Genomic DNA, 24,603 nt, shown 5'->3' with positions numbered 1-24,603 from the left:
GAAAGTGCTCAGGATGGCCTTGTTTCTACAAATGTAATTACAGAAAAAGTTGAGATATTAAAAAATGAAGTATTGCTTTTCAGTTGTTCAATTCAGTAGTGCTAAATTTGCGACATCATATTGGGTGGTTCTTCTTCTGTGTAGTAGTAAGAATTCTGTTACCTTCAGTTTAATTTAAATGCTGCTATGGACTTTGGTTGCAAGTGTGATTACTCAGTATTTCTGAAAATCAGATTTTATGGCTTCTACTCAAGCATCCAGAAAGCGAAGAACATAAAAGTAGTAACATGTTTTGAAAGAGAGGGTTTTAACTAATGTCATGTAGTTCTCTGGGACAGAGATCCTTAAGTACAAGACCATCTTTTCCTGTAGATCCCTGCCTGAACCATCCACTTTTTTCCAAATTACATGACAAATGGAACTCTGCAAAGCTAATAATTTTCTTTATTCTGAGTTTATTCCATGTAATACATAAATAATAATTATTGCAAGAAAAATAAATATACCATCCAACCCCAAATATTAAGTGTATTAACAAACCACTCCAACTTCATTCAGAAGGTTTATATGTCAAATATTGGTCTCCAGGAAGAATTTGGTTTGTAAAGATTTAGGCCTGAAATTCAGTTAGCATGCTTACTCTTTAGAGACAACAGATAATCAGAAAATATTTGAATACAGGCACAAACAGTAACAGATATCTGTGACACAATACAAGCTAGAAATTTCTATTACATCTAGTTGCTCTTACTTAAATGAAAAGGAACAGGTACACAAGGGAATCTGAACCAATATAATACCTTACATGACATGGCCAAGACACGGAAATAGAAGATAATAGTTATAAATTAGAATAAGCTACTTAAGCCTTTTCTCAGATCTAATGCCTTGAAGGTAAATGGATCAGAACCAGCCAACAAGTGTAATGGGACATTGCTCTCATCACCTTAAATACCACTGAGTTTAGCTCATTGCTTCTTCATCAAGAAAACAGAAGTGAAGAAATAAATAATTTATCAAGCAAAAATATCAGCTTTCAATTTTTACTAAACCAATTCTATTTAGGATATAGATCTCGCATGCGATACACAAACCAAACTCACCTACTACATTGGTTTTCTGTAGAAAAGTAGATTTGAAAGTCGTCAGAGTTGTCATGGACATAAAGAAAACAACATCGTTCATCAAACTTGGAAATGCTGTAAAATTCACATTAAGATTATTTTGGATGTAACTATTAGAAGAAATAGAACAAAGAGTTGGGTTTTTTTTAATTACAAACACTTAGCAAACACTTTTTTCACAGTTGATTACCTCAGAGAGGCAGTATGCCATTATATTTATTTTCCTTACAGCTCGAAGTTTTGAGTTTATATATCCTATAATCCTATCTCCAATTTGATAAATGATTAAGCTACTGCTTACTATGGTAAAATACTTGTTTATCTGAAGTGTTTTCAAGTTTGTTTGTTGTTCACCTTCCCTTCCACTTTTACACAGTTCTGTCAAAATTCTTGGTATTTGATGACACCTCTATGGCAAATTAATTGCTCTGACACTAATCTAGCTATCAGGAAAGCCTTTCTTTTAAGCTTGACAGGTACTTCTGTTTTTTCTAATTCTGTTACTCCTACAGTAAAATTGAACTGCCAAATACCTACAGTGTAGCAGATCCTTCACAGTATACACTTTTTATGAACTTAATACTGATAAACAAATTTCAGGATGACCAATATTCAAAAGTGCAGCAATAATTCCAACAAAGGGATTATTTGTTGCATATTATATCTTGCCAGTGTCATATATATCCAATCTAAACGCACTGAAGCGAGAAGAATCATAGAATCATCAAGGTTGGAAGGGACCTTTAAGATCATTGAGTCCAACCATCAACCTGACACTGCCAAAATCACTCCTAAACCATGTCCCTAAAGTGAAGAGGCCATAAAACATAATAGCAATATGAAAGTAAATCTAGCAATTAATTTGTTATTCCAAACACTTGCTTTTCTGTATTATTCTACATAAATGCCAAATTGTTATGCTTGTTAAGGTGCCTTAAATTAATAAAATTTATTAGATTCTTGCCTCTTCTGACTAGTCGAACTCTCAGATTTTGCTTAGCCTCTGTTCAGCATACATGACAGTAGAGTATAGTAAAGTTGCAGAATGTTACAAGACCAACTTGCTGTAGCAGCATTAAGGGCTAAATGGACAAATGTTCCAAAAAATTAGAATTTTGTCAGAAGTTGGTTTTTTTTTTTTTTTTTCAAAAATATGTGAAAATACACTACACCATTCTGTAGCTTCATTTTGGTATAGCAATTTCTAGTCTAGCAAGGCAGATGAAAAAATATCTGACACGAGAACTAAGTGACAAAGCAAAATGATTCTTCCAAAGGCAAATATAGGATAGACAAGACAGTATCTACATAACAATACTGTATTATAAACAGAGTAATGCATGGGGTATATAAGACGAACTGGTTAGCATTAATTAAGGGTTTTGAATTAAGGGTTAACTGAGACCACTATTTTTTTTTTTACTAAAACTAATGCAATTTCAAAAGTAGAGCAATTGTATGTTGTCACATACAAAGGTGACATCTAATTCCATCAAGTTTAGAAAGATTGCCTCTTTGAGTTTTGTAATCCCCAGCAGTGATTAAGAATCAAAGCAAATGAATTGCTTCCTTCCATTTAATTAAAAGTTATCTTTCTCAAAGATTAATGTCTGTGCAATGTGTTGACTAAAGGTAATTAATATGTTGCAGAAATGTTATGCTGAGTTATGCTCAGTCAGCTCCACAGACTTCAGTAATGACAACTTCACATCCACTCACAATGCATTGGAGTAGTACAATAAAATATCACATCAAATTCATGTAAACCAAAACCTGCTTCTTTTAGAAGAAAATACTGAAGTTATGGTAGAATCTATGCCCAAATACACAATTGCAGGATTTCATAGCGATCACCACTCACCTTATTCAGAGAAACACTTTTTCACTGAGCTTATTTGCTTAAGCAAATTATGCAAGTTCAGCGAAGACAAACTTGGGGCCTAAAACTTAGATGCATGTAGTCAAAATCACAGCCCAGAAGCCCTCTGCTTTGAGAACTACAGAACTCGTTAGGAATCTGAATTTACGCTTGTACTTGACTCAAGCACTTAAGCTTATGCGCTCACACTAGTAGCCCCAGCCAACAGTCATTTACATCCCTAGAAAGGCCAGATCCACCAATTTAGTGACTCATGAAAGCAGAGAGAAGGCAAAATCCCACCTCGCGTTCCTTGTGCTTAAGGCTCCTCTGGTTCTTAGCTACAGCCTACATAATGCAGAGAGCAAGAATGCCGTAGACACACTGCCAGGCTGCACAGATAGGTTTCATTTTTTTTCTCTCCTGGTGCTCTGCCGCTCCCCTTTCTGGCAGCAAAGTAGCCCAACTTAAGATATATAAGCTAGCTCCTAAATGCAGTCATGTATTTTGCAGTTGCTAATATCAAGTGTGATTCTTTTCTAACCTCAGTTAGAAAAGTTCTCAGAATAATCTTTTCTTTTTATATAATATTCTGATCTTCTTTTGTACTAATATTTGGACCAATTTACTTGTGACTAGTGTTTCCATTAATCTAGGCATCACAAAATTGAACTACTTTTACTATTTAAAGGCTAGTCCTTGAGAAACTCCACTTGCAGTCTCCTTCCAGCTCAAGAATTCTTTCCTTAGCACAAACTATGTCCATGCTTCATTCAACAGTTCTCTAATAATCAAAGTTTTTAGCTAGTAGTTTTTTAGACAGAGCCATATCAGTAGCATTGTTGAATTCCAAGCAGGAAATAGATACCATGAGTTCCTTTTCTTAAAGGAAAACAGACAAGCTGTTTTTTCACTTATGCAAGGAAGCAAGAATATCTAAGGGCTCTTCTTTCCTTCTGCCCTCCATGTTTTTAAATGCAGAGATGGCAATAACTTCACTGAAAAATTTAGAAAAATATATAAAATGCAGGCACGCAATTGAAAACACGGAAGTCTACCAGAGAATACACACAGCCACACACCCCCCTTAGGTGCGTATTCCTACGAGAAGTGTGCAGCTCTGTCCATGCATGGAAAGGCAAACTCTTCTGTGTTGCTGTTTCGAGGCAGGTTGGACAGAACGAGCTTTTATAATAAGCAAAGCAAAGCAGATTTAAGACAGAATCCCACTTAAGGGAAATATAAAACATAAACACTTAACTGTTTTCTGACATACCAACCTTATTCCCCTAATGGAAGAAGCTGTAAAATTCCATTCGTGAATCTGTTTCTGTAAAGAACAAAGAGTTATAATCAACCACAATTTAACCTTAACTTACTATTGAAAACAAATTCACAGCATGGTAAGCAAAATAAAGTTTTTCCAACATGTCTCTTCTCCTTTCTTTCTTCCCCCCTCAATTTCAAATAAGATTGATGTATAGCTAAAGAAAGGCCATACATTGCTGGTTTACTCACTTGAAAAAATAATATAAGTGGCACAGGGTGGAAGTAAAGGCCTCATTTCCTCATGTAAAATTAAATTTGAAGAATAAATCTTAAAGTACAATACACCAAACTTTATGTTTTGACTCAATACATCAACATTTCATATTAAACATGGAGCAGACTATGCCCTACTCTTATCTAGGCTTGAAGGGAAAGAGAACTTCACACATCTTCCTAAGAGGTATTGAGCCAACAGCTTTGGCCCAGGGAGCACACTGGAGGCAAAACAGAGAAAGGACAGCCCATGCCTAGGACCACAGGCCCTCCATAAATCTCTGGGTAATACTGGGTCTTATTTAGCACTGCCAGATGCGCACCAAGAATTTGTTCCATAAAGCAAAGTTGTGTCAGACACATTCATGCAAAGTAGTGAAGTAGAACAGTGGACTGGAAAAGACATTCAGACATCCAGGTAATTATGTGGTCTTCTCTTGCTCTAACATGCTTCTTTTCCACACTTTGCCTCTCTACATTTTTAATCTATTCTCCACCTATGTTGTTCTGATATTAAGAAGGGGTGGTGAAATATATTCCAGATTTCAAGTCTTTCAATGTGAAACTGAAATAATTTCTTGCTTTGAAGAGATTACACTGTCCATAACTGTGCCTACTCGCTTCCTAATCTCCTGTGCTTTATCCAATAATCCAAGACATCAAATATTTAATCTCTTGATACTTACTTGTCACAGGCTGCCATTTTTTCTAGTTTCTAATCTTATCATTGCAAAACTTTAAAATTTCTAAAACATTAAACACAATACTGGGCTTTATCTTTACTTTTTATCTAGCTTTGAGCTGCATCTTAATAAAAATCACATGATTCTAATGAGAAATATTATGAGCAGACTAAATAGCCCAAGCACTTCTAAGAGACATGGTCAAGATAAATGAAATCTGAACTAGAGGTCAAAAACATTTGAGTTCTAATTGTAGACCCTCCTTTTATTTTCTCTGAAAAAAGTCAACTGTCGTATCTGCACAAAAGATATTGAGGCTCATGCTTCACAGAAATGTAGCAAACTTTCAATTATTATACAGTGCTCCAAAATCTACAAGTAAAAAAGTGACTTTAAGACAATGAATAAGAATACATGAAACATATCTGCAGACAGTTTTACCATTTCAGTGGGAGAGACATGCCACAAAGAGAGAGATCTCTCATCGGCTTCATTGTTGATTGAAACATATGCAGGCTGGTACACTTTAGTTGGTTCTATCACCAAAACCTGAAGCGAGAGAACATTTTTCCTTAATGAACGAGCAGCTAATACACAACAGTATTTCAGGTGCTCTGATATAGACAATGGGTAATGTCAAAGTAAGGCCTAAAAAATTTCCAGGGGGAGAGAGAAGGGCAAGACAAAGCAGGAAGCGGCTGTGTTCCCATGCACAACAACACAGTATAACCACAATTGTTGTAGGAGACTTAAAAGTATTTCTTAGAATGCTTTTAGGGTGGTGGGTTAAACGTTTAGCAGAAAGATTAGCAGAATACAGGGGTTTGGTTCATGCAATGAAATAACAGGCAGTTAAGTATGTAAGTAAGTATTGTGTTTAGAGTCTTGCAATTCTTGTTATATCCTATCCAGAAACATAAGACATACAAAACTTGTTTGGGCATAACATCTTACTGGAAATCTCAGTCCATTAGTTGTTTCTTTCGTTGCCTCAAAAATTATATCTAGCCAGAAAGTCAATCTTTCTTGTCTAGGAGAATGTTCTATGGTGAGTTTCTTGAAACGCTGAATTAACATCAGATTCTGAACTAATGATTTCAAGTACCTAGAATGTATTGAATTAGTGAGTTAAGAGAGAGAAAACAAAATTTGACCAAATTCTAAAACCACCTGACTTATACATCCAAAAAATAAACTCCAAAATTAAGCGTACTTTAAAAGCTACCAAAATGGAAATGATTGTGTTGATTTTTACAGATTTCTGGAAAGAATAGCAAGTTTAGTCTAAACCTTAAGTCATAAGCTCACATGGATGTTCATTAACAATATCTTTTTGCAAAAGGGTATAGTTACATGAGTAGTTACATGGTGATAGACAGGATATTATGAGCTAGAAGATGGTAGGGGAGGGAAGCAGCAGCTAGTTAAACTCTGAAAAGAGTGGTTTCACAATCTTTTCACAATTGTTTCACAAAGAATCATCACTAATTTACAAATTCTTATAAAAGATATGCTTCCATGGGATATAAACCCAACAATGACGGGTAACATAATTTCTTACCTTCCCCCCTCCTTCCCAAAATAAAAGAAGAGAGTATAAAGTCAGAGTTACAAACAATCTAAGATGGAAAAATCCAGTTAAGTTATCCAAGTGAGTACAAGATTTTTTAAATTTGTGTATTTCCCCCTAAGCGGGTACTTGAGCTACAGTCTTCTATCACATACCACACTGGAGGTTTCAGCTTAAAAAGTTTCTCTGCTGCTTGTACTGCTTTACCAACATCACTAGCCAGCATGCTCACACTGAAGAACTGTCCCACATCCCAGTAATTGTTCATTTTTTCTAGGCTTCCTTTTCTTCCCAATAAACTGTTTAACCGTACACCTATAAAATATAAATTAGAAACCATATTTTTCTATCAACAAAATGCTAATAAGTGTTTTTTACTGATAAGTCTATCAGCAAGACTAATAAGACTTGATTAAGCATTAGTGATAAAAATAAAGTAGAGCAAGTTTTCCTTAGGAAAAAAACAAAAAGCAAAAAACAAAAAACAACATTGCCCAACACAGAGGCTGCATCTGCAAATAACATCCCCAATACAGTTCAGTCAGAACTTCTACCACACACAGTGCTGAAAAATCTCTTGTGCTATCTGCCTGGGCTATCTGAGTCCCGTTTCTCAGTGTAAGCTGCGCATCTCTGTGTCCTTGAGACCTGTGTCTACTGCAAGAGATCAATGGCTGGAGGCTTACACAAGTCCACCCCAGAGTAAGGCTGGGGAATGACTTAAAGCCACCTTTGCATTCTTCCCCTTTAAGGTTCAAGTATGTGTTTCAGACAAGATCTGATTCCAAGTACAATTTTCAACTATTATCTTTCTAGGAAGAACTGTGTATCTGCTTCTATCATATGATTTCTTTATAGATGTACAGTGGTGGGTTTTAGTTAGCACCTACATGGGAGATGTGAATCTAGCTAGACAACTAGTTACTGTCCTGGTAGATCCTTCCAGGTGATAATTCCTGTGGATCTCTCAGTTCAGGGACAACAGAAACCCTGTGGATCCTTTCCTGGCATCCCTGAGGAGAGATGGGCCACACTGTCACTTTCTGTCTTTGTCTTATTGGCTATGCAAGGGGATAATCTCTGTGGTGCAGTAAAAGCAGTTTACAGACGATGCTGACGATGTCCTTCCTTGTTCTTCTCCCATCTCTGTGACCCTTTAGATGGGCCAAGCTACTAGAAAGTTGCTCCAAGGCAACAAGAAGAAAAATGGTCCTTCAAGATGCCTGTGTTTTAGACTCCCACCCAGGACCTGCCACTAAAAAGCCTGAACAGCCTTTCCATCTATGCAACCCCTTACTATAAGCATATTGGTTTCTTCATAGAGGCAGAAAATGTCTGTGGCACTGTGTGTGGATATTTACCTATTTTTCTCAGTTCCATTGAGCTTTCAAACTGTTGTCCTGCAACAAGTAGCAAAACTGCAAGATTAATTCCAGAATACAGAGTTGACTGGAGTTCAAATCCTTTGCGATACCTGCAGAGAAGAGTCAAGAGCTCACATCTCACTATATAGAACTGAAAGACTACAAAGTTTTGGTAGGTATTTTAAGCTATTAATTTATTGTAAGGAGTATATGGCTAGTTGGTACCAACAGAGCCTGCGTGCACATGCATGCCTTACTGTCTTCAGAAAATTCATAATGCAGTTTATCAGTATTTTTCTTTATATACAGTAAGTAGATCATTGCATTTCCTTGGGATCCAGCATGGAATTCATCCTTGCACAGAGGACCAACGTGAGTCCCATGATCTCACTTTTACTTTATTTTGACCTTGAAGCAGACTAATTGTATATTACCCCTACAAAGACATGGGTGAATCATCACACACCCCCAATAAACTACATGTATCATTCTATATTCGTGACAGTCTATAGAGAGAAGCAAGGAAACACATATCCAAAGATCTGGTGTTCAGTAAACCAATTACTCAAACAGGACCCTGAAAAAAAAGAGATAAGTAGAACAATTGATCTTCTAATTCTTACAGCCCTACTTCTTCCCAGAAGTAAAAGTCTGAAAATGTTTTTAAATAGATCTTTTTGGTTTGTTTTTTTTTTTGTTTTTTTTTTTTTTTTCTGTTACCATTCGATGGCATGATCTCGACTATTGGTATCTTTACAGTCAGAATCAAGAAACATATCCTTGTAGATCCTCCCACATAAGCAAAACATATCTGGAGCAGGGTGATCACACGTCTGCAGGACTTGAAGCATAACTTGTAGTGCCTTCTCTCTGTCACCTGCATTATTTCTCCTGAAATCAAATACAGAGAATAAAACAAATGAGTTCAGATCTGAAACAGTAACTGCAAAATGGTGGAGTAACATCAATCGCCATTTATCCTACAATCCACCCATCATTACTATATACAGACTTGACTTTACTTACACTGTTGTGTGATTGTTGGCTGATTGATAAAACACAAATATATTCTCCCATCACAGTACTCTACTTCTAGCTCACCTAAGAACTGATTCAAGCCCAGAACTCCTCTATAGAAAAAAAATCTGCCATCTAACTTGTTTCCTCCCTGTATAAGCAGATAGGCTCTGGACATCCTGCAACGAGAAACAAGTGCTTGTTTAGTGTTCATTCCTGACCATATTTAACAAAACTTGCTGTTCTCAGCATTAAAGAGGACAGCTCATTCAGCTATGTCCAAAATTTGTAATCTTGAATCCAGAGGATCCAAGCAATACTAAGTACAGGAGAAGCCAGGTCAATCCTATTTCAGCCAAAAGAATGACGGAGCTCAATATGGGGCCTTTGAACTACAAGAATAAAAGGGCAAAACTGAACTGTATTTCTTTCTTTATTAAGATTCTTCAGATTAAGAAAATTTTGGAAAACAAACAGATGTCATAAAGTTTCTTTTGAGAAATATTTAACAATCATATCAGTAAGAAATAGTGATTAAGTAACATTTTAGCTCCTCATTATTATTAAACACATCAGAATTTTTGCCTCTGTTTACCTTGTTGGTTTTGTAAGTTTATAATTCACTATTTACTATAAAAAGTCACTTAGAACAAACAAAAAAGTCTATTTGCAAGAGTAACGCAAACACAGCTTAAGAGTTTAATAGCTTCTTCAAGTCATTTTTTAATCACCAGAGAGATTTAAAATATTTACCAACCCCTTTTCAGAACTGTTTACCATTTTTTGATCCCTTCCTAGGTATCCAGGAACATGCTTACAAGTACTATGATTACTTTGTCAGCAATACCAGTAGCAGATAACGATTTCTGGTAAATTTATTATTTGCATGACCTGAAAGGATTAATATTTACTTGAAAGCAGCTCAGTTCCTTAGGTAACCAGCTGATGCAATAAGACCAATAACAACACATCTTTAGCAAAATTCAGGCTCCTGGGCATGTCAAGTGATGGAGAATACCTAATAAGATTAAACAGATTTGTAGCTGGTTGTGCAGGCTTCATCCTGCCTTTGATGTCACTGGCAGTGTGTGAGCTTTCACAGCAAGTACTTGAATATTTTTTAAAGCATTTTTTCTTCAGATTGATGGTTGTTCTGAAATTAGTACTGGTCTTCTCTAATGAGCACACAAGGATAAAAATATCTTCTTTCAGTTTTACAAGAAATACATAGAAGTTAAAAAGTGTGGGGGTAAACCCATTGTATGGGTCAGCTTGCTGTAACCCAACCTGTTCTGAACTAAGCAGATTCTCTCAGTAATAGCACCTGAGTTTCACAGCTGTTAATACGAACACAGAGAAAGTTCAGTAAACAGAGCTTAGAATAAAATTAGGCCCTAAAAAGTATGTCCAACAGGTCTCAGGTCAGGTGTAACATGGTCAGAGAAGTCAGCATGTGTTCAAGTTTTTGCTGAAAACACAAGAAATGCACAACTAGTATCTAACTTACAGCACTTTGGCATGGAAAAAGAAAATTTAAAAAAAAAAATCACTGCTTCCCAGACAAGACAAATTTTGACTCAACCCTGTCTTGTATGAAAACAGGTTAAATATTAATGATAATATTAAGAGGCGTTGTGTACTGATTGAAAAATCATAATTTTAAAGAAAAAATACAATGCATAAAGCAAGACCCTGTTTAAAATAGGACACTGTGCAGATTAACACTTCAGGACATCAAAGGATGAACCTACACACACCTAATACAATACTAGAAGCATTTCAGAGGACCAAGCCCTAAAAGTGTACTAGAGTACTAAAGATAAAATTAAAGGCTTCTACCTCTTATAAGATAAGGAAAGTAATCACCTTTAAAAATATAATAAAATAAACAAAATTTAGCACATGACAACTATACACTAACCTAAGAGGATATTATTAAACAAAAATCAGTTTAGACATCTTGAATTAAGCTCTATTTTTCACAGCAGCAGAATTTGATGCCCATTCTACAATACAAACCCAACATACTAATTACAACAACCTATACAGTTTGGAACCATTATCCCCTTCTACAGCAATCTCAAAAAGAGAGGGCTAACCAAGAAAAAAAAAAAAAAAACTCAACAGAAAAATCACATAATTTAGGCTACAAGCAACTTTTCTAAATCAATATGAAAATATACTGTTGGATAATAAGCAGAATCTGTTACGTTGGTCCAAGACAGACTTTAATCTCTTATTTCATACCCCACACTTTGTCAGATCTGCACGTTTGCAATTTGTTTCAAGGTATCTTGAAACAGGTCTGTGGCGCTATCAGTCCAGTAAAAGAGATTACCTTAAACGATCAAGGGTGTAGCACTGACTTCCATTTTTCTTACCCAATATCAAATATATTGGCTTCCCCACCATCCCTAACCCCGATTTAAAGCCATAGTAGAGTGAATCATACAAATGCGGGTTGGAAGGGACCTCTGGATGTCAACTTATAGAACCTCCTGCTCAGAGCCGGATCATCTCCCAGTGTTAGACCATGTCAGCCTTTACTTCATCTGAAAAGCTAAATCTTTTAAACCTTCAAGGATGGAGATGCCACAGCCTCTCTCTGGACAGGCAAAGCTGTAGTACTGGTCGTTACAATGTACAGTCACGTGAAGGAAGGCAGAAAATGTTCTCTTTATGCAGCAAACTGGTGCACCAGATGAGACTGATTCTGCAAAGCAAACCCCATTAACATGAAGTTTTATAAGCCAGAGCAGAATCCCAATAGGCTACTACAGAAAGGACCCTAACCTTAAACAAGTCTGCATACACAGACAGTGAAAATATGAGTCAATCTTCATGGTTTGTCAGGGTTTAGGGGGAGGAGTTTTTAAAATCAGGAATGCAACCTCATCTAGGTGTTCCTGCTCCAACAGGGGGATTGGACTAGATGATCTTTTGAGGTCCCTTCCAATCCCTAGCATACTGTGATACTGTGAATCACAATCTGAAAATTCTTTCAAAATACAGTTTTGCCTTTACAAAACATATTTTAATGGTAAATGAGCTAGAAAAAAGAATACTACTACAATTTATTCAGAAACTATATTAAAACAAAGCACATACCATGGGAGAGCTGGTAATAATACTACCTTTTTTCCAGTGGTTTCTTTGTTAGCACATCTTAGTGCTAACAAACCTTGCCTTGCTAAAACTTGCACAGCAACCAAACAGAGAAAATCAGGTTAAATTCTATGAACACAGTAACTGGAAAAGCTACTGCCAGGGAGGAAAAAGTTCTTCAAGTTATCTCTAAATACTAGGGCAATTATGAAAATATCCTAGTGCTCAATGAAACACCCTCAAAATCCCACAACAAGCAAAATGCTAGTAATTAAAAGGAAACGGACAGAGAGCAAAAATTAAAAACAACATGATGCCTTTTTACAAATACCCAGCACACGAATCTTCTGTGCGGTTTTAGGCTGTATTTGAAAAAAAAACCTAAACCAGTACAATTAGGAAAAAAAAGAAATCAAAGAAGGGAGAGAAGAACAATCAATGGTATTGAATGATTTCTATACAAAGAAAGCTTCAATAAACTGAGTTTTTTCAGACAGAAATGACTATACGGATATTTCCCCCCCCCCAAAAAAAAATGGTTGTCCTGCAGGTCACCTTTATAACCTCTAATCTCTTCCTCTAAATCCTCTCAGTGTTCTGTTGCCAATTTAGTTTTACCTGTTAGTCTGCATCTTCCAGAAACAGCTCACTGATTCTCTTGCCAATTTGCTAGTGTTGCCAAGGGATTTATATGTCTGCTTAGTCTACCATGCTTCTTTAATTGCAGAAGCAGTCTTACTTCCCTGTCTACACAAGTCTCTTTCACCTGTCCCCCTATCCTGCCACACTAACCACTCCTACTTTACCTGTCTGAATCACTCCGTAGGGCTACAAACTTGATGACAAGGTTTGGCACATAATAAAACTAAATTTTTAAGCATGGGAATATAAAAGCAGATACTGAACAAGCAGAACTCAGTTACAATCAAGTTACAGTGCAACATCAGTTTTGTAGCACACATTCTAATTTGCTACTCTCCACCCTAGCCGGTTGTCACATTTTGTCTTAACTGACAAGCTGAAGTTGGACATTCTTATTCATGAAAGGTATTCAACTCAAAAACTTTCCTCTGAAACCAAGGGACAAGTAAAATGAAGCAATATTGCTTCTTCCAAAATGCAGGACACATTTTAAAACTTTCTACTACTAAGTTATGAGAGGATTTTTCCATCTCTTCCTGCCCTGTCCCCACTTCTCCACTCTCTCCTCTCCCTCTCGGAAAGAAGCTGCTGTTCCATAACTTGGCAACTTCAGTTATCAGAATTGTGGCTTGGATTTAGAAGCCCAGAGGTACTCTATGCTGCTGAGACATGTTTGCTTGTTTCCATGGGGGAACAATTCCAAAAGGATGTGCTCATGCTCTCACCCTGTGTGGTATGCGCAGCATCCTCCTTAGCTATGGGCAGTTAAGGGGTCTGAGATATTCTTAAGATTGAAAAATTTGTAAACTGCTAAATGGCTCTAGAAGCCCTTCATATATCAGTCCTGTACGCATCCTCAACCCCCAAAATTCTCTAGGCCTCTCCCTCTCTGAAACTCAAGAATAATTCGTTCAGGTTTCCTTCAGTTTGTTCAAGTTTTCTCTGGATTTGTACTAATGGATGGAGGTTACAAAAACAGCCATCAATCATCATTTGCAGAAAGCAGAATCTCTTTATAAATCTATCATCCTTTTCCCTTCTCAAATTTACTTGCCAAACACAAAAATTACTATTGTGCTTTCAGGAAGTCCCTGAGCCACAAGCTGGTGGAAGCAGTGGGAGCATTTAGGGAGATTTGTCACTATACATTTTCCCATCTCCATACTCTTCCCCGGGTATCTACTATTGACCACTGTCAAAGATAGGAATCTAGGCTAGAAAGAACTATGCCCAGAACCAGTATAGCCATCCTTATCCTGTTTCTCTCCCCAACTCTCAAACATCATCCAGAAATAATAGTCATATTACAGCCTCTCACCTGGAGTAACACTGCCTTACAGAAAAAAAAAAAAATACTTTTTTTTTTTCTTTCTTTTTGATTTCCTGGCTTCACAATTCTTTCTTCTCCTTCAAATCCATTCTCTTCTCCAAATCCTACTCTCCACTGCAGTCATTATAAGGAGTCCTAATTTTAAACATCCCTAAAACAAAAATTTTTCCTGCTTCACAAGCTATTTTTACCAGCTTTAAAGCATTGGCATGGTTAAGGAGCCAGAACTACACTCAGTGAACCAAGCCTTTGTCCAAAGTTAACAGGAACAGCATGGATCTCACTGGGATAAGAATTAGCTTGTTCTGTAAATAACAGCTGATATCTTTTTTTCAACTTTTTGTTCACATCTTCCCTTGTATGGCTTGTTTCCATCTGTCTAGCTAGAGAAGACTATATACTATAGAAAACTGTATGTCAGTGAAAAGTAATTTGCTCAAGGGAATCCACCTTTGGTTTCTTTTATATTTCATGTTGACTTATTGATTTGATCTTCTCTTATTATTTCAGTGCCTCTATAAGCAAACAGATTTCTTGAAGAGAAATGCACAGGGGAATAAACCAAACCATAACAAACAATTCTGAAAATATTTCCCCTAGAATAGTACATTAAAAAACAGTAGCCTGTTTTTTCCACTCTAGTCCTGTATGAATCTTGTTTATCTTCTGATTTCAGTCTTGAAGCAGCTATCAATAGTTTACTGCACGTACTACAGTTCAAAAAAAATAAATGATCTCACTGTCACATCGCAGAGGAAATGTCAATGAGACAATTTAAGAAGTTAGTATAAATACAACCATTCATAAAATAACTGGTCTTCACAGAAGATACGGTATTCATTTATTATCATGTGCAATACCTTTGCTAACAGTAATGAAATGTAATTAACAATGTGGTTTTAATTTTCTTGCATAAAAATAGGACGCTGTTAGTTAAGCATGCCTTAATGACTCCATAACAGATGATCTGACCTGCTACTAACTGTACAGAAATCTACAGTGAAAAAGATTTAAAAAACCACCACCTTAATTATTGAGTAATACAACAACTGATTTGAATTGGAAAACTTACAATTGAAACTTACATTCTCACTTAAATCAAGGAACTAATTTGTAAGTTAAGACACATTTCACCAAGGATGCCATTTGATTGTAGAACCTTTAATATTTGAAACAGTGAATGAGGAAAACATGACCCTAAACTGGGCTTTGAGACTAGAACTAAATTTGCGAGTTTCCAGTTAGATATGACAATGAAAAAAACCACCTTTCCCCCTTCCCCCCATATGCACTTCAGGTGCTTCATGCAAACCACTCATATAAAATGAGGAACCCCATGATGTGATTTTTTTACTAAATCTGAGTAATCACAGAATAGAACATTTTAAATAATCATGTGTTTTTCAATGGGAATAATTTCCTATGGCTACTATTATTCACAATTACTAGTGATTTTCTACTTGCACCCTGTTATGCCCTTCACTTGGCAATTGCCTTTTTTTATTATTGTATTGGAATATGTTGCTTATTAAAACACAACATGCTGAGTTAAATAACAGTGACTGTAGCTGCCTTTATGTTTAATATAAGTGAAGATAGAACCGCCTTGGAAAAAGACTGAAGTCTTCACAGCTCTGGCCTCACACCAGGGCTGGATTTGGTTTTAAAGTCTACTCTGTTTTGAACAAAATTTGGCATACCCTTTGGTCTCTTTGCAAGCTTCCAGAACTTGGTAACTCCAGTCGTGGTAAATAAGGCCAATTGGAAACATTCAAACATAAGAGTACTGTGAATCATTAAAAACTATGCTATCTAGCCCTAAATCAGTGAACTAGATCCTAAGCAAACAGCCAGCTGACAAGCACACTTAGCATTTGACTTAACTATAAGTATCTGTACTTTATCTACCATATATATACAACAGCAACAGGAAACAAACAATTCAAATTAGCATCCTTTCTTGTTACTCTCTTAAAGTGATTATAAACCAGTAAAATTCATGAAAATGTTTTGCAAAACTTTCCTGTCCCATTGACTTTGATCATGATTTGTACTGCTCATGTGACTTGCTCAATGCTTTTCAATAATTTGAGGCAATAGAAAACACAGAATAGGAAATGAACATAGGAAGTTCCATCTTAACATGAGGAGGAACTTCTTCACTTTGAGGGTAGTGGAGCACTGGCACAGGCTGCCCAGAGAGGTTGTGGAGTCTCCCACTCTGGAGACGTTCAAAGCCCACCTGGACCCTGTCCTGTGCAACCTGTTGTAGGTGACCCTGCTCTGGCAGGGGGGTTGGACTAGATGATCTCCAGAGGTCCCTTCCAACCCTGACTATTCTGTGATTCTGTGATATGGTTCATTTTATCCTAAAGTGATTAAATAAAAGAAGATATTCTATGCACTTTTTTTTTTTTTTTTTAAATGGGATATCAGTTATTGCTTTCTACAAAAGACTTGGTAGGAAACAATAGTAGATTTCTCCAAAAAATCTTTAAGATCTTCTTTCACTGTTTGATTTGTGTTTTTTTCCAGATGGATGAAAAATTTAACTGTTGCTTATAATTAATCCCCATGATACTTTAAAATGCTGAAATATTGTGATTCCCAACACAAAAGGCATGAATATATGCAGGTATAATACATTAATAAAGCACATTAAAACACTTTATATGTCTTTCTCTCTCTTGAGAAGAACCTTGGGGTTTTTTTAATGAAAAAAAAAAAAATACAAGGGAAGAAAAAAGCTATAATACCAGAGAACCAGTTTTAACGCCATGTGATAGACACAGGTAGTATTTCTGCCTTCTTTTCATTAATAAAGGCAGCCATTGCACAAGGTATTGAAGCAAATTACTTATTGGAGGGGTAACTGGATGTGTTCATATATTCATATTCTGTAAGATATCAAATCCCAGGGTGAAAGTTTCCACAAAAAAAAAAGGATCATTGACCAGCTCCTCTGTGTGTGAATCTAGAAATTCATCAATAAAAGCACTTGGCAGACCTCAGTTGTAAAAGCAGTACATGAAAGAGCTCCTATGGCAAGAGCCAGGTCCTAAGGCTAGCAGTATTCACGTAAGTCAGTCCCATGAACTATAGCTGTAACTCACACAGGAAAGTGGAGTGTACAAAAGTGAAAAACACAGTGACATGCAAACCATGGCACAACACGCAGGAACACTCTAAAAACGCAAAAACCTCAAAATTTCAGAAAAAACAGAAATTCAGATCATCATTACGACAAATTCAGGCCCCATATGTGTACTTGTCAGTGTAAAACTTAACTGTGTGGTCAAGGGGTTTTTTGTGTGGCTTTTGTTTTGTTTGTTTGTGGGTTTTGTTTAAAGGAAACGTGACTATTGCTCAGCTAGTACTAGAGCTGGTTTTACTGTGAGGTTCTGCCATGGACTTGCATTTGCTATTGGCGTTGAGGCACCTGCCTCAGGAGTTGGGATGCAGGTAGAGTAGAGGTTGAGAGCTGCAGGAGAAAGGACAACCATGCAACTGAGGCAGCTGAAGGACATCCTGCATGACTATCTTCTAGCTTTAAGCAGATTGCTTCACCCAAAGACTTGCCACTGAAATGTGCAGTCCTCATTTTATGGAAGCACTAGCTTGAGAGCCTGAAGGCTAATTAATAAAGGTGCATTTACATTTATTGCCAAAGACAATGGGAATTTTAAATATCACAGAATCACAGCATAGTCAGGGTTGGAAGGGACGTCTGGAGATCATCTAGTCCAACCCCCCTGGACAGAGCAGGGTCACCTACAGCAGGTTGCACAGGATGGTGTCCAGGCGGGTTTTGAATGTCTCCAGAGTGCGAGACTCCACAACCTCTCTGGGCAGTCTGTGCCAGTGCTCTGCCACACTCAAAGTAAAGAAGTTCCTCCTCATGTTAAGATGGAACTTCCCATGTTCAAGTTTGTGGCTGTTATCTCTTGTCCTATCACTGGGCACCACTGAAAAAAGACTGTTTCCATCCCCCTGGCACCCTCCCTTTAAGTATTTATAAGCATTAATAAGATCCCCCCTCAGTCTTCTTTAGACTAAAAACAAACAAGTCCCTCAGCCTTTCCTCATAAGAGAGATGCTCCAGTTCCCTAATCATCTTTGTAGCCCTTTGCTGGACCGTCTCCAGAAGAACCCCGTCTTTCTTGAACTGGGAAGCCCAGAACTGGACACAATACTCCAGATGTGGCCTCACCAGGGCAGAGTAGAGGAGGAAGATAGCGTCCCTCAACCTGCTGGTCACACTCTTCTTGATACTGCCTCAGATGCCATTGGCCTTCTTGGCCACAAGGGCACATTGCTGGCTCATGGTCATCCCTTTGTCCACCAGGATTCCCAGGTCCCTTTCCACAGAGCTGCTCTCCAGCAGGTCAGCAACTAACTTGTACGGATCCATGATGTTTCATCATGCTTTATACTTCAAAAGAAAAATCACACTGTAGACACATCAAGTGAAGAACCTTTAATAAGTGGACTTCATGTACCTGTGTGTTAGTTCCACATCTGCAAAAGTAAGTAAACACCATTGTTCCATTTCTCCATGATATGCTGACAAATTACTCAGGTATTGCAACAATAAACATGAAAGGACCCATAAGGAACTAATGATACCTCATGTGTGGGGTGGAGGGCTGTGCCATATAATAAATGTGTATTTATTTATCATGCAGTACTGTTACATCTTTAACAAGTAGATTGACACAAAATATTGAGATACTGACCAGCTAACCTCCAGCTATTCCAGTGCACCACACCAGGCAAAGCCTTCAATTGGACACACATTTCATAGAATCATAGAATCATAGGGTTGGAAGGGACCTCTGGAGATCATCTAGTCCAACTCCCCTGCCAGAGCAGGGACACCTTAGAGCAGGTTGCACAGGAACGCGTCCAGGCGGGTTTTGAATGTCTCCAGAGATGGAGACTCCACCACCTCCCTGGGCAGCCTGTTCCAGTGCTCTAGCACCCTCAAGGTAAAGAAGTTCCTCCTCATGTTTAGGTGGAACTTCCTATACTCAAGTTTGTGCCCGTTACCTCTTGTCCTGTCACTGGGCACCACCGAAAAGAGCCGGGCCCCATCCTCCTGGCACCCATCCTTTAAGTATTTATAAGCATGGATCAGGTCCCCCCTCAACCGTCTTTTTTCCAGACTAAAGAGACCCAATTCCCTCAGTCTTTCTTCATAAGAGAGGTGTTCCAGTCCCCTAATCATCTTGGTAGCCCTATGCTGCACCCTCTCCAGCAGTTCCCTGTCCTTCTTGAACTGGGGAGCCCAGAACTGGACACAGTACTCCAGGTGCAGCCTCACCAAGGCAGAGTAGAGGGGGAGGATGACCTCCCTTGACCACACTCTTCTTGATGCACCCCAGGATGCCATTGGCCTTCTTGACCACAAGAGCACATTGCTGGCTCATGGTCATCCTGTTGTCCAGCAGGACTCCCAGGTCTCTTTCGACAGAGCTGCTCTCCAGCAGGTCAGCCCCCAACCTGTACTGCTGCATGGGGTTATTCCTCCCCAGGTGCAGCACCCTACACTTGCCCTTATTGAATTTCATAGCATTCCTCTCCGCCCAACTCTCCAGCCTGTCCAGGTCTCTCTGTATGGCAGCACAGTCTTCTGGTGCGTCAGCCACCCCTCCCAGCTTTGTATCATCAGCAAACTTGCTGATTGTGCACTCTATCCCCTCATCCAAGTCGTTGATGAATATATTGAACAGGACTGGATCCAGTACTGACCCCTGGGGAACACCACTCGTCACTGACCTCCAACTAGACTCTGCGTCCCTAACCACAACCCTCTGAGCTCTGTCTTGCAACCAGTTTTCTATCCACCTTACTGTCCATTTATCTAACCCACTCTTCCTAAGCTTCCCTACGAGGAAATAAAATGGCAGCCTCAATTCAGAAATTTGTTAGCTTTCAAGGATCTGGAACTATGAGAACAACATTTCATGGCAGCTCCCATACCTTATCTTCATCTTATACAGTGTTTGCCTCCCAGGCAAGGTATACCCATGGACTGAAGCAAACAGCCACCTATCCCTGAAACACCCAGCCCTCAATTACACAGCACCTTACTTCATACCAAAGCTGTGAATACAAATATTGAAAACATTCATGTTGCACATTTGGGTGAACTTATACCTAAAGATATGTTCCATCCTATGCCTAAATTAAAATCCAATCAGACCTAAACCTCAACTGGGGGACAACAACAAACCACATCTTAAACCAACCCATGTCTGTACAAAAGAGAGCACTCTGCTCTGCTTGTGTGTGGACTCAAAATTAACTAGCTTAGAACACCGGTGTAGGAATGGCCTTTTGCTCCCTAGGACTTCTAAACGAGCAGCCAGGAGGGTGACCTATTTAGATGACCCTGGCTTGGAAATAAGCACAAGCCTGTCATCGCAAACATCCATTATTAGTCTCTGTTATTAGACATAAGACACAACAAATCTAAGATGCTCTCAGTGGTCTGCTCTGAAATGGAAATCATGGAGGAAGACAGTGATCTAAGAGACAGGCTGTGCTTAAAGACCTATGTGAATCAAGGTACCAGAAAATGTCTGCCTCCCCTCCATACAGTAATAGTAAGTGCTTTAATACATTTCTGCACAGTACTCTGCAGGCAGGCCCAGACTTGCTTTGCTCATGATCCAAGCCAGGTTAGACCCAGCCTGGCTCTGAACCAGAAGACATACAGCTAGGCTGGAACAGTGCTGAGTATAAAGAAAAACACACCTTGTCCCTTCCCTTGGCACAACTTGTTAAAGGACCCAGAACTACACAAAACTGTGGTTCACATTGGGCTCGTCAACACCTGATATACCAGCAAAGATGTGAGGCCCCCAGAAGCAATCTTCTACCACTTCGCTAGCTCTATGCAGCACTAGAATAATACTGACTTGAAAATGCTAAGCGAAATTAATTGCCAACAGAACTCAGAGTGTCTAAGAGGAAATAAATAAATTACTTTCTCTGTTGATTATGATACCAATTCTGGCACGCTTTTTTAATGAAATTAAGCAAACATTAACTTCTGGAAGGTCAGATATTCTTACAGCTCCTAGTTCTTTTTTGCTTATGATGTATTTTGTTCCTGGTAGGCCAAATCAGTTGTACTGAGCAACATTGATACTGTTCTGTATGCTGAAATTAATAGAATATTAAGTGAAAACATTGTTCTGTATTTTTATAAACAGATTTTGAAAGAACTCGCTAAAAAGAATTTGTTTTTAAAACAGAAAAAATAAGTGATTCAAAAATCCCATGGAAGTAACATGCTAAAAGCAACACTTTAGGGGTGATTTTGAACTAAGTGGATTTGTTCTGAAAACGTTCAAGTCTTAACTTTTGAGGTTTAGCCATGATTTTGTTTTAAGAAGGCAAAAACATCTGTAGAAGCTAAAATATGCATTCTTATGATGGAAAACTGGTCATTTATTTCTGAAAAATCTTTTCCATAGAAATGTGTAAATTGTTCCCAGATGAACACAAGGAAAGTCATGCTGATTCAGGCTAGTGATCAATTTAATGAAACCTGTTGATGGGGAAAGCAAGTTCATGAGCAATTCATTTTGTCTTGCCTTACCAGGGTGGTATTGGCATTATCAAAACAGAGGATTTAATGGCATGAGGTTCACATGCTGCTTAAAATACACTGAGTTTGAAGACAGAGAGAGTAAAGGAGCTTGTTGGTTTTATTATGCACATCTAAATGAAAAATTTTTAAAAATTGACCACATCAGGATATTTTCCTGAGGACAAGGCATGACCCTAGCATTATTCTTACTGGCAAATTTAAATATTTGGAGTCAAATTCTTGCAGTAATAAAAAGCTGGGCAAACAACTTCTGAATAAATAGGGCCAAATCCTTTTTGTTGAAACCACTTCTCAAGACATCAGTATGATACCTTAAGGAGACTTGAATTTCAGAATATTTATAAAATCAAGCCTGCAATTTTTAGGGGTTAGGGGAAAAAGGTGGTAGACCATACCATTCAATAACAACAGTAATAACTACACAGACCAGAACATGGTTTATAATTTACATAACCACAAGCAATGTCAAAACACTGGCTTCTACTTTGAAATACTGCCTTGTGTTGTACATTAAAAATTTTATACCAAAAGTGTATTTTTTCTTTTATATTTAAACAGCCTAATGAGAAAATTATCTTTCATTAGGTGTGATAAATACCACAACAAACTGCAAGTTATATAAATGGATTCTCTCTGTCTTCATATATTCAGATCAAAATTTTCTGAAAGATACATTTCAGCAAAACAAGTTAACAGACTCAGTAGATGCTTAATCAGCTAAAATTTAACTGTCTATGATATCAGGAGTAGAGAATCAAGATATCCAGTGTTCACTTCCAGCCTACATAAGTTGAATTATATGTAGGAACTATATTCACATATTTGGTACCAACAGCTAAATATTAATCATTTATCATTCTTATTAAAAAGGCTTCATCATCATCTAAATTTAGGTTCCAAACATGGGTCTAGTTATCTTTTTCTGTGAGAGATTTGGGCATTGTCTAGCACCTAATACATTTCTTTTCAGAGGTGATTCTTATTGTAATCAATTCACTTCTTGGAACTTACTGGGTTTATTTTTTCTTTTTTAAATAAAAAAGTAATCTGAAATAGGTTTAATTCCACCCTTCACAAACATCTCTATAGCTAGGTGTCATAAAAGCACAGGCATTAGAATTATGTGCAGTATCAGTCATGCTTACACTGAATATTCTATATACTCTATATTACTCACTACTGCATTCTTTCAAAGATAATTTCAAGCTATTTAATAGCATGGGGATTGCACCTAACCAGTTACTGTTATTATTACATGGTATTTCATTTGTATAAGATCTATTTTCTACAATACAATCTTAATATAAATTCTTTAGAAATGAAGTAACTATTATACATAGGCAGTTCAGAAATCTGTAGCTAACTAGAAGAGTTCAATAAGATTTCTGTGCTTCCTAATCTAGCAACGTGCCTGTAGGTCCAGATCACCTTTCAGCCTTTTAAGGAAGCTGTATCATGAATGTGTATTCACGGATCAAGCAGTGCTTGTTACCTATTACTTTAATAACTCACTCTATTATGCTAAACTTTTAAAGATGTTCAGAATAATCAGTGACTCCGAATAAACAATCTCAGCCTGACCAAGAACCCATTGGTATCATTGAAGTTTTTCACAATTACTCAGGTGGCCTTTGGAACAGATCCACTCTCATCAAGTTGTTGAAAAAGTACTGCTTGTTGGAAAACAAAAATTTCAAAAGTTACAAGCTGTCCTGGTTGCACAGGAACTATGGGATCAAGGAAAGGTAATTGCAGTGAATAGCAGCGTGAACAGAAAGGGAAAATAATTTTATATTATCCGCACTATAAATTTATACATAAGCCCATATGGAACAGCAATAAAATGAAATAACCTCAAAGAATTACCCTTACCGATTCAACGCAAAAGCATAATGAAATTTAATGTTATGTTGATCAGCCAGATCACAGGTAGGAAGCATTTCTAGTGTTTCTACCAGCTTCACCATAGCATCATAGTCCTGGTAGGAATTAAGAAAAGAAAAGAAAGAAAATAAAAAAACTGAAAGCAGAGGAAAACATCACTAAACTAAAAGGTATCATGATTGCTAGACTGTATCTCAGCTGACTGTTCCTAGAAGAGTCAGTGAAATAGCCACAAACTCTGTGTAAGGAATTAATCAGGGATTTTGTCTACCCATGTCAGTACTTGGCTCTTCCTCACCTCAATGCTACTGCCCACATTACCGAATCCTTCTGGCCAGTTTGATCAATTACACTCCCAGCACGAGAAAGGAGAGGTGATGAGTCTGGCTCTTTCAGGCCTCATTAAGGACTTCTGATGAATGATGGTTCATCATGTCATTGCAGACTTGAGCACAGCTCATTCTGCAGTGTGTCAGCCGGTTGTGCATTCATTTGGGTTTCTCAGGGGTAACCCACATAGACATAGCTGAAGAGGCCAGTTTACTGACATCACAAATAGCCTCACACTACTTAGTATGTTTGTTCAAAACATGTTTCCAGATGATTACATTTCTCAATGGAGAAGATATTTCAGAAGAATGCAAATGATCACCAGAAGCAATCAAAATGAAGTTGGATAAATTGCTGCAGGGAAATATGCACCTCAGAATGGAAAGTTGTGTTATGCAGGAGGATGTGGTCACCCACTGCTCTCACAACCCATTTATACTTATGAAATAACCAGCATAGCTCCTGATGTAAAAAAAATTCCATAGAACTGTTGAAAGTATGTTTTTAAAGGGATGTCAAACACACAGATGGGT

At 37.7% G+C, this 24,603-nt stretch overlaps 1 protein-coding gene across 1 annotated transcript in view; it reads right to left on the bottom strand.

Annotated features, from left to right (window-relative positions):
- The window catches only part of MAP3K15 (mitogen-activated protein kinase kinase kinase 15), a gene marked incomplete at its 5' end in the record, with an annotated part of 95,071 nt that overhangs the window by 24,647 nt on the left and 45,821 nt on the right, over positions 1 to 24,603 (bottom strand). The window contains 8 exons of the mRNA XM_082495511.1: positions 1,104 to 1,199; positions 4,263 to 4,312; positions 5,649 to 5,756; positions 6,162 to 6,312; positions 6,933 to 7,092; positions 8,139 to 8,251; positions 8,862 to 9,032; positions 23,729 to 23,835. Coding sequence (XP_082351637.1) covers positions 1,104 to 1,199; positions 4,263 to 4,312; positions 5,649 to 5,756; positions 6,162 to 6,312; positions 6,933 to 7,092; positions 8,139 to 8,251; positions 8,862 to 9,032; positions 23,729 to 23,835 — 956 coding nt within the window. The remainder of the gene's footprint in view (positions 1 to 1,103; positions 1,200 to 4,262; positions 4,313 to 5,648; positions 5,757 to 6,161; positions 6,313 to 6,932; positions 7,093 to 8,138; positions 8,252 to 8,861; positions 9,033 to 23,728; positions 23,836 to 24,603) is intronic.

Source organism: Vanellus vanellus (genome assembly GCF_965231255.1).
Source record: "Vanellus vanellus genome assembly, chromosome: 1".
Taxonomy (NCBI): Eukaryota; Metazoa; Chordata; class Aves; order Charadriiformes; family Charadriidae; genus Vanellus; species Vanellus vanellus.
The sequence above is the reverse complement of the archived record's forward strand: the minus strand, read 5'-3'. Positions and strand labels throughout refer to the sequence as shown.